This window comes from Octopus sinensis, unplaced genomic scaffold (genome assembly GCF_006345805.1).
Source record: "Octopus sinensis unplaced genomic scaffold, ASM634580v1 Contig18107, whole genome shotgun sequence".
NCBI lineage: Eukaryota > Metazoa > Mollusca > Cephalopoda > Octopoda > Octopodidae > Octopus > Octopus sinensis.
The window spans coordinates 28,224-39,567 of NW_021835548.1; the positions used below are offsets into that span (position 1 = coordinate 28,224).

General features: G+C 35.9%; 1 protein-coding gene across 1 annotated transcript; it reads right to left on the reverse strand.

Annotated features, from left to right (window-relative positions):
* Window positions 1–1,561: 1,561 nt before the first annotated feature.
* Window positions 1,562–3,780, reverse strand: LOC115231301 (adenosine receptor A2a-like). Its single transcript, XM_029801357.2, has one exon. It carries the CDS (start codon window positions 2,669–2,671, stop codon window positions 1,700–1,702), a length of 972 nt encoding a protein of 323 aa, XP_029657217.1. The 5' UTR covers window positions 2,672–3,780; the 3' UTR covers window positions 1,562–1,699.
* Window positions 3,781–11,344: the final 7,564 nt, after the last annotated feature.

The window sequence follows — 11,344 nt, forward strand, 5'->3', positions numbered from 1 at the left end:
AACTGAAAGAAGCCGTCGTATATATGTCGTATATAAATGTCTGTATTTGTGTGTCTGTGTTTAACCCCCTACCATCTTTTGACAACCGATGTTTGTGTGTTACGTCCTCGTAACTTAGTGGATCGACAAAAGGGCCCGATAGAATATGTCCCAGGCTTACAGAGAATACGTTTTAGGGGTAGATTTGTTCGACTAAAAGCTTGCTCCAGCATTGCCGCAGTCAAATGACCGAAACAATTAAAACAATAATTGTCTTCTACTCTAGGTACAAGGCCCGAAAGTTTTGGGGAAACGGGCCAGTCGATTACATCGACACCAGTACGCAACTGGTAATTAATTTATTGACCCCGAAAGGATGAAAGGCAAAGTCGACCTCAGCAGGATTTGAACTCAGAACGTGAAGACAGACGAAATATTGCTAAACATTTCTGCCAGCTCGTCGCCTTAAAAAGAATAAAATAAAAAGCGTGTGTGTGTGTATGTGTATGTGTGTGAGAACTTGTGAGTGGGTGTGTTTTTTTATATCTCTATGCTTGTGTGTGTGTGTGTGTTTGTGAGTGTGTGAGAGTGTTTGAGTATGTGAGTGTGTCTGTACATGTGTGTGTCAACGTAGATGTGTGTGTGTGTGGATTATTGATGGATGGATGTGTGTGGATGGACAGACAGGCAGACTGTCAGACAGACGGACAGCCAGCCAGACAGACAGACAGACTGACAGACAGATAGATGCATATACATACAATGTTATCATAGCAGGAATGTGTGTAAATACGTGTCTATGAATGTAAACATGGCTTAATTACTCGCTGTAGTGAGCGTGTCTGTGTGTCTCTGTGTGTGGGCGTGTAAGAGTGTGTGTGTGTGTGTGCAAAAGTTTGTACTTGTGTGCGTGTGTATGTGTGTGTGTGCTTGCATTTTATTGTCATACGGATGTACATAGACATTTATCGATATATTAATAAGTGAATGCATGTATAGCCCAGAATATAGGAATAGATACGTATACATATATTTACACACACGCACATATAATATAAACACAGACATACAAAAAGTCACATATATACCCCGATGTGCTTACATCGATTTGCGAACAAATATTGTATAGATAGATAGATAGATAGATAGATAGATAGATAGATAGATAGATAGATAGATAGATAGATAGACATACAGACAGATTGTTAGATAGATGTATATATAATAGATAGATAGATAGATAGACAGACAGACAGACAGACAGACAGACAGACAGACAGACAGATAGATAGATAGATAGATAGATAGATAGATAGATAGATAGATAGATATAGACAGTTAGATAGATGTATAGATATATATATATATCTATATATATAATATATATATATATATATATATATATACACAGACGTAGTTTGCTTTAGTTTTACATGTGATCATAACAATAATATATAAAAAAAACATTTTCTGTGCATATATTGTTCGTAAATACAGTCAATAATAATTATGTGTGTATATATATATATATATATATATACATATCCATATATACATATGCCCACATCTACATACATACACACACATTATATATCGCTGTGCATATGTGAGTACGTAGGTGTGTGTGTGTGTGTGTGTGTGTGCGTTATTTACATACGTGTACATAGTCTTCGTGAGAACGTTATCCTCTCTACGAACAGTAATCCATTTGGTGCAGATCTCAGCTTAGAGCAGTCCCGTCATCCGAGTCCGGACTAACTTTAGTCAGGCAGAAACACCTCAGGTTCTTCCGAAATGCTTTACTCCTACTCATGTATACAATAAAATTGATGCAACAGTTACTCTTGATAAATGTCAACGAATAGCATTTAGCTTGGGCCAATACAACACTGTCTTTGTACAATCTCTGGAAAAAGAGAACTAAAGAAAATGGCGACCAGTATAGAAGGAATAAACCGAAAATTAACGCCATCATTTTCGTTTTGCGTATATCTGCTTTATGATCTGACTCTCCTTCTGTGTCTACGCTCTCCCTCTGTTTAATGACGGCGTCTATATGTCTGAAAGCCACTTTGATCACTCTGCTGTAACAGAAGATCGTAAGCGAAATAAGACACACAACCCATAAGGAGCAGAAATACGAATACCATGTTACCCATATGCGTGAAGGGTCGCACTGTACGCCAGGCGTCCATTTGTGGTCACCCATCAATGGGATGCTGGCCATAACCAAGCTGTAGACTCTGGCGGCAATAATCCCGGCAATGAGTCTTGGGTAAGTGACGAATTTATTGTAGTTGAACGGATGTATAATAGCAATGTAACGCTCCAACGAAATGAAAAACAAATTGAATATCGAGTTTGAACCGGTCATATTGTGTAAAACGAAACGCAACAAACAAAGTACCTTGTTTTGTCCCAGCGAAGTGTTGTAGAGAACGTAAATGTCATAAGGTAGAATACATGCTCCCATGAATACGTCATCAAAAGCCAGGCTTATCACCAAGTAGTTGCCCACGTTTCGTAACTCCTTCGACTTTGAGACGAAATAAACGATTATAAGATTTCCGGCAATGGCAGGTAAAATAAGCAGGGAATCAACAATGATGGAAAATGTTCGGTAAGGTTCGTCATAGTAAGGTCCGTTGTTTATCACAAGACTCCCGTTGCTCAAACTGTCATTTATCTCCATGGTAATTCCTCTCCCCACTCTTTCTCTCTTTCACTCTCTCTCACTCCCTCTCTCTCTCTCTCGGTCGCTCACGTGGTTTATCTTCCTTGGCTTTCTTTTTTATTTTTCTTATCTTATCCTCCTCTACTCTCCCACTGTTTCTCTCTCACTTCCGGTTTATAACTGGCCAAATGTAAATACTGATATATTGCTTTACAAAATTATTACATGTCACTGGAGCTTTTTCAAATACGACTTTGAAAACTCTGCTGTTGTTGTTCAATAACCATATCTCAATATTAAAACGCTTCTCAGTTCAATACAGATAACACACTAATGATACAATTTATGATCGATCACAGGTGTTTGATTATCTTCCATCGATTGTCTTTATAATATTGTCCTCCTATAATAACGATCCATAGATGTGTCGTTTCTCACTTGTAAAACAAGAAAACATTCCCTACATAGGTAACGTGTCAATGAACTGTTTCTGTCTAAATGCAGCTTTTAATCATACTTTGCAGGTCCTTGATTTGCAGTCGTAATAATCTCCCTCGGCTGCTAACTCTTCAGTGTTATTACAATTATAATTAATGAAACGATAACTATATGCACGTAGGTGAGTTTATATTAATAAACCATATGTTTGCAAGTAAGAGAGTACATCCAACCGAAAATGTTCAGAGACAGTTTAAAGATATTTTTGCACTGCATTAGTAATTTCAGTGGCTTCCAAAAATGAAATGCTGATAAAAAAAATATTCATATTTTTTAAAGTAACTTCTCTATTTTCGGCAAGCAATCAGGTGTCTAAGATACTAACAAATACCGGAAGCAATTGAAGCAGAATGTCTGTTTGTGTGAAGGTAAAAACATTGACTCCAGATAAACGAAGGATTGTGTTGGTATGTAGTAGGTATAAGACATTCGCAGATGATAATATGCAGGATTGCTGTGAACAAGAGAAAACTCGAGGACTTTCGATCAGAGCCTTCAATGAGAGTTGTGTTGTGAGTTACAAGGAAAATAGTTGAGTTTAAATAATTAACACTTGCAAGACACTATAAGCTGAAATCCAAATGATTGACTTACTCAGATTGCAAAAAAGCTTTCAAGCATACCTGCTCTTGTTTAACATTCAAAATATGTCATATATATGAATAGAATAGGAAATGCTGCGTAAAATCTTAGAAATATTCAAAATTGTTATTTTTTTTTCCTTTTAAATCATTCGTGATTGAAATCGCTCAGTCTCTCAGAGAAGATTTCGTGTATTCGTGTTTTATTTAACAACAGACTGGTTCTCAAAAAATGTTATGCAATTATCTTATTGATATTATATTTATATATATGTATATTATATACTGTATATATTGTATGTATGTATATATATATATTCAATATATATACGTATCTGAATATATATTCAATAATAATGTATGTGTCTGTGAGAATATGGTGTTATATTATATAATATATCATGCATACGCACTGGCGTCCGTCTGTAGGTGTGTAGTCATATGATATATGTCTTTGCATCAGATGTCTCAGCCTTTTTAAAACTTTGCTATCTCTTCTTCATGATCCAGCGGAAGAAAAAGTAAACAATGAAGGAAACATCGAAAAAGACCAATACGTTCTTAAATGGAATAAACATTGTGTGGGGGATTAGTAATATAAAAGAATACACGAACGCATTAAATGAAACGGATCAAACTCCAAGTTAGATAGATAGATAGATAGATAGATAGATAGATAGATAGATAGATAGATAGATAGATAGATATGTTTGTATATTCTTCGGTTACGTTTTCCTGTAGGGGTTTTTTGCTGATGATCACCAGTTGACACGCTTAATGTTCAGCATCAATTTATATGAGCGTGTGTAAATGATTGTAAATGATGTTTTTTATGTAAGTTGATCTTGACCAAAGCCACTTACAACTGACTGTTCTATGCCCAGTACAAAGCTGACTCGGACCGTATTCCGTGTTCGTAAATGCCTCCACAAATGCGAGAAAATGCTTTCGATAGTGGGAGGGGAAAAGGCGAAGAGTTTATTTAATGGTTAATAGAATGTTTATGCAAGCCAACAACAGCTTTGTTTTGAGTGTAAAACTATAAAATGTAAAGGATAAAAAAAAAAAGGAAAATAACGAGGTATAATTTCAATAGAAAAAACTGAAAGGAAAGATAAAGCTGTAAGACAAGTAACTGGACAACAATAAGAAGAAAAAGATGATGATGACGGTGAAAAGGATGATCATGGTAATGGAGTCTACCAGGGTGGGGGTTGGCAAAAAGAAATGCGATGTTGTCGATGGCTGGAGTGGAAGCGGGAATTGATAGGGGTGGTGGTGATGATGGTGGTGGTGGTTGTGATGGCGATGGTAAAGAGGATTAAGATGATGGGTTCTATAAACATCCACCTCCGTTCAATAAGGTCGCCATGGAAACTCGGGATTTCATTTACGAAAGGTAGATAATAATAATAATAATAATAATAACAACAACAATAATAATAATAATAATAATAATAATAATAATAATAATATAATAATAATAATAATAATAATAATCTGGTGGTATTAGTGGGAACAATGAGGATAATAGCACTAATACTACTACTAACACTACTACTAACTACTACATAGAATTTTAACCATAATATTTCAATATTATTTAAGCAGTAGTATTTTAAAGGTGCGCGTGTGAATATATATGTATATACAAATTTATATGTATACACACATACATGCATACATACATACATACATACATATATATGTATATCTGTATTTACACACACACGCATACAAGCAAATATATGTATGTGTGTCTGTGTGTATACATATATATGAGGGGGAGTATGTATCTATGCACGTATATATATATCTATGTATGTACGTTTGTACACACACACATACACACACACACACACACACACATATATATATATAAATGTGTGTGCATGTATGTATGTATGTATGTATGTATGTATGTATGTATGTATGTATGCGTATACTTTGTATAACCAATTACACTAAGTAACCACGAACGTTAAGAAGTCTGTGTGAATGTAATTAAAAGTATTAACTAATGACCAACACAAACAACAATATATAGAGGTAAACGTATGAAGACACGCATGCTCACTCGTACACCTTTACATATCCACGTGCCTATATGAACAGTGTTTACATATATTTATATTTGCATCCTTGAATATATCGATTTACCTGTATAACTATTGCCTAGCCATCAGCCTTTCTATTTCGCATCTGTCTCCCTTTAAATCTACCTGTCCTCATTTCTATCAATGTATTTATATATCTATCTATCTATATATCTATCTATCTATCTATCTATCTATCTATCTATCTATCTATCTATCTATCTACTATTTATCTTTCTAGCAATCCATCTATCTACCTATTTATTTCTTTATTTACCTGTCTGCCTCTCTATCTATTCTTATATCAATTTACCTTTCAGTCTATCTAACTCTGTCTGTCTATCATCAATCTATCTATCAGTTTGTCTGTCTCTCCACATATCATCTATAAATCCTTACTTATACCTGTCTATGCATCTATCTATTTATCTCTCTGTCTATCTATCTATCTATCTATCTATCTATCTATCTATCTATCTATCTATCTATCAATCTTCTCTATCAATCTATTTATCTACCTACTTATCTTTTATTTCCCTAATGCAACTTAGTTCACGATGCACTTCATATCTCACATCACACATCCCAAACACTATGCTAGAAATAACTGCGAATTTTCTTTCAAATCACATCGTGACTTTCCCAAAATATTGAACGGCAGGTTTAAACTGGATAACATCGTTTTGCGCAGACAAATTTGCTAAACAAAAGAGTAAAGAAAGACATCAGATGAATATGGCAGACCCAAATATGATACTCGAACGGGGATAACCTTAAATAAAATTGAATAAAATTAACATCGACGACAAAGACAATAGCCAATCACATTCCACTTCGTAACCACGTGGTTTCGGACTTAGTTCTACTCCTCTGTGTGACACTTTGTGGATGTGTCTTCCATTATAACCGCTGACCGACCAATGTTTTTCAAGAGAATTTGGTTGATGAAGACTGTGTGGAAGCCCGTTGTATATCTATATTTAAATTGTGCCTGTGTTTGTGGCCTCCCAACCGCTTGACAACTGGTGCTGGTATGTTTATGACCCTGCAACTTAGCGGTACGGCAAAAAGTGTCAGATAGAATGCCAGACTTAATAAATAATTTTTCAAAACTTGTGTACCTAGAATGTTTCATCATGTAGTGAAGCAGGTTAGTAGGCACTTCAGCTCCTTACAAAGCGACCCCAGACTGGCCCGGGGCAGCCTGCCAATGTAGGTCAAGTAAATACCTCAAACCTGCATGATCTTGTTGTTTCAGATGTTGTGACCCTGGGCCATATGTTTCTACCATCCTCAACGTTCGTTCTCACTGCACCAATCATCTTCTCTCTTCAGTCAGCTGGAATGACTTACTTTCAAAACAGCTAACAAAAATTCTCCGGAAACCATTTTTTGTTTTCTTCTCACCTAAACCAAGGGACCCAAGAATCTTGTTCTTAGGAAAATTTGCTCGACTAAAATCCTTCTAGGAATTGTCTACAATATGTATCAAACTTTAAAAATAATTAAATACTTGTGTCGAGTCGATTTGTTCGATTAAAGGTTTCAAGATGTTTCCCCAGCATGTCTGCTGTTCAATAAATGAAAGAAGTAACAGGTGAAAGATAAAAGCAAAACGGTTGCATGCGATGTTTTCATAATGGACGCCATTTTTGCTTTCGTTCAACGAAGAAGTATTATGATGGTGTTTTATGTTTTGCTAATCCGAACTTAAGTTTTCTTTTGATAGCTGGATGTTATCGTGTTCGATAAAGGAATGGCTGCGCTACTTTTGTCAGACGAGCAGACAACATAAATCGAATCAGGTGCTGAGGCAGGGGGTCGGAGAGAAAGGGTCAGAAATGCAAAACAAAGAGGGAAAAAACACTAATGCTTCAAAGAGATTTCGTATTATCTCACGTCGTTTTTACCTTATCAAATCATGTTGATACGTTCGGATGAGTGAATGTCGACAAACATGCTATACATACATGTTGTTACGATCAGAGCAACACAGCTAAACACACAAACGTATGCGTACGTGCAATGACGTACGTGTGTACACGCGTGTGTAGTTGTGTGTACGTGCATGTATATGAGCATTGAGTGTTTTTAAGCATATATATATAAACACAGACACACAGACATACATATACCTATGTGTGTGTGTGCGTGAGTGTGTGCAGGTGAGTTTATGTATGTTTACAGATAGGTAGAATGAGAGACAGATAGATAAATAGATGGATAGATAGATGGATAGATAGATAGACAGACAGACAGACACACAGAAGGACAGACAGACAGATAGGCAGGCAGGTAGTCGGACTGATAGATAGATAGATAGATAGATAGATAGATAGATAGATAGATAGATAGATAGATAGACAGGTAGTATATATATATGTATATATATGTATGAATATATATATATATATATATATATATATATATATATATATATATATATAGATAGATAGATAGATAGATAGATATGTTTCTTTATTAGCCACACAGGGCTGCACACAGATAGAACAAATTACAAGGTAGAGCTTTTCTTTTGAAGGTTTAAAAAATAAATAAATAAATAAATAAATAAATAAAAAATAATAAAATAACAAATAAAATAAAATAAAAAAGGGGGGTCGATCAAAAGGGATCGTAAAGATAGATAGATAGATAGATAGATAGATAGATAGATAGATAGATAGATAGATAGATAGATAATTAGATAGATAGATGGATAGATAGACATACGGATTGACAGACAAATAGATAGATAAATAAATAGATAGATGCGTAACACCCCCGTCATGTTGTTCATCGGTTGCTAAGTAACTAAGTTAGTTGATGTTTTCAAACTCCATTCTGTATTGGTGGGTGTATACAATAATATGGAAGAAAATAAAATACATACATACTCCATACACAAACCGAAACATGTATATATGTGTGTGTGTGCGCGCGTGTATACTTACATAGATAGAGTATATATATGTGTGTGTGTATATATATATAATATATATATACATATATACATGCATAAATGCACACACATAAGCACACACACACACACATGTATATCCACAGGTAAATATATAAACACAAGTTTACATATATATATATATATGTGTGTGTGTGTGTGTATAACTTTGTATGTGACTGTCTGTGTGTGAGAGTGTATTTCTTTTAACTGTTACATAACATTGAGGTTAGACGGTGCTCTCTTTTAACCTTGGTCAATGCACTCATCTCCATAAGTCTTCCATAGACGGAGCTATTATTCGTCGTCGTTGTTGGTCGTGTTTGCCGACATTGTTGTTGTCGCTGTGGATATGGTCTTTTAATCTGATTTAATGGTTTCCTCGCGTGACCTCCTTCTACTTGTGTATTCAATAGATTTATTTGTTCAGCGCATCAAGTATGTTGCCCCGAACACTGAATTGGATATTTACTTTTTCGTACAGCTGGCGTCCCTGAGTAAAATTACATAATTACAAGGATGTTTCCTTATATCAAACCCAAGTACATTCGTACCTTATATTTTCTCAATCGTCTGGTTCATTTTATTTATTACAACTGCCTTAGCGAAGGGGGTGGTATTGTTTTCAGTCGTATTTGTTTGTTTGTTTGACCATAAACAAGATATCTCGACAACCGCCGGATGGATTCGGATGAAATTTTCAAGGATTTTTAGCCTCGTGACTGGCAGAAACTAGTTAGATTTTGGGATTGATCCGGTACCGGGCAAGAATTCTGGATTATATGCTATATTTACTTTACTGTACATGGTTACGATCTTACGATAACTTTCAAGTCTTTCTCAATTATCTCCCTTTAGGCTGTAACTATTTTGAATGGGGAATTTGTTAACTTTAGCTTGTATTAGATAAAGATAAACTATTTATTACTGTTACTAAACAGTAATAATCAGGGAAGAGGTAGGTACGGGAAGATGTGCAAAGTAGAGTTGTCGGAATGGAGTCGCCGGAAGGCTAAGAGAATGGTACGTTGGAAGGGCAGAGTGGCGGGATGGTAGGTGAAGGGAAACGGGAGAGCCACCTTCACATTTCATGACTACCAATGGGATCGATCAGGTACCGGACAAAGATTCTCGATTATTCTCCCGTTTCTTTTACTTAATTTTTGAGAGCGGTCGGGTTGGTTTTTCATATTCCCCTTTGTGAGAGCGGTCGAGGTTATTTCAGATATCATTTTAACAACCATCTCCGGTTAATCATTGAGAGGACGTTGGTGTTGCCATGGCAGAGGTTTGCGCTCCCTGAGTGCTTTTTTTCTTATATTTTAATTTTCAGTCATGGTTGTGTGATTAAGAAACGGAGTGGATATTGGGTTCAGTTCTGCTCCACTGCGTAACACTTTGGGAAAGAGTTTTCTACCGGGCCGACGAATGGTTTTATGGATGAATTTGTTAGATAGAAACTATGAGGAAGCCCGTCGTATAAACAAATATATATATATACTTATATATATTGTGTGTGGTAAGTAGTTTGCTTTCAAGCCACATGGTTCCAGTTTCAGTCCCACTGCGTGGAACCATAGGGGAGTGTCTTCTACTAGAGTCATCTGACTCCCCTCTTCCCCTCTCCTCTCTTGCCGTGACATCTATTTCCTCTCTTCACTCCTATCTACCTTCTCCCTTCATTGATACCCACTCTATCCACCATACACCCGCACACGTCCCACTCCGACACATCTCACTCCCACATAACCCAACCCTACACCCAACACCTGCACTTCCCCCATCGTCACCCCTCATATCCTCACTCAAAAACAAACTTCTCTGTTTATTTCCACGTGTTCCCTTCTGTTGAAGAGCGTAGGCTCGAAACCTAAAAAGCTTTTTGACTTTTTCACCTTCCCGAGTGTCAAACTAATACACCTGCTTGTTGTTTATACACCTGTTTTCGTCTTCTGTTTCTCAATAAATTTCAACTTAGATAGAAAGATAGATAGATAGATAGATAGATAGATAGATAGATAGATAGATAGATAGATAGATAGATAGATAGATAGATAGATGGATAAAGAGAGAGAGAGAGATGAGTGTGCCTTATAATATATTTTATGTGCGTATGTTTGTGAGTGTATTAGTTAACGACGTGTGAGAGCAGTTTTGAGCCATTTGCTGTATTTAATGTTGGATTAATTAAAATTTACTTTACTCGACTTACTTTCTTTATCTCTTTAATTCATCCCTCTCTCTTCCTCTCCTCCCTCACCCTCTCTTTCTCTTTCTCTCTCTCTCTCTCTCTCTACCTCGCTATCACTTTTTTCGGTCACATCTTGTCACGAATACCAAGCTTTAGACATATGTTGCTATGATATGTACAAGACATCTGAAATCCTCTCGGTCAATATATCAGGTTGAGGAAAAAGTAAGCAACATTTTCAACCATGAAGAATTTGTACCAGATTTTTGCAGAGTTTTGAATAATTTTGAATTATTTTTCGTTTTGTTTTGTTTTGTTTTTTTTTTGTAATTGCCTGATAATGTAGCACCTACATTATTTCATGCA

Excerpts from the sequence above, each read along its gene's own strand:
- LOC115231301 (XM_029801357.2), bottom strand. The coding sequence starts at position 2,671 with ATGGAGATAAATGACAGTTTGAGCAACGGGAGTCTTGTGATAAACAAC.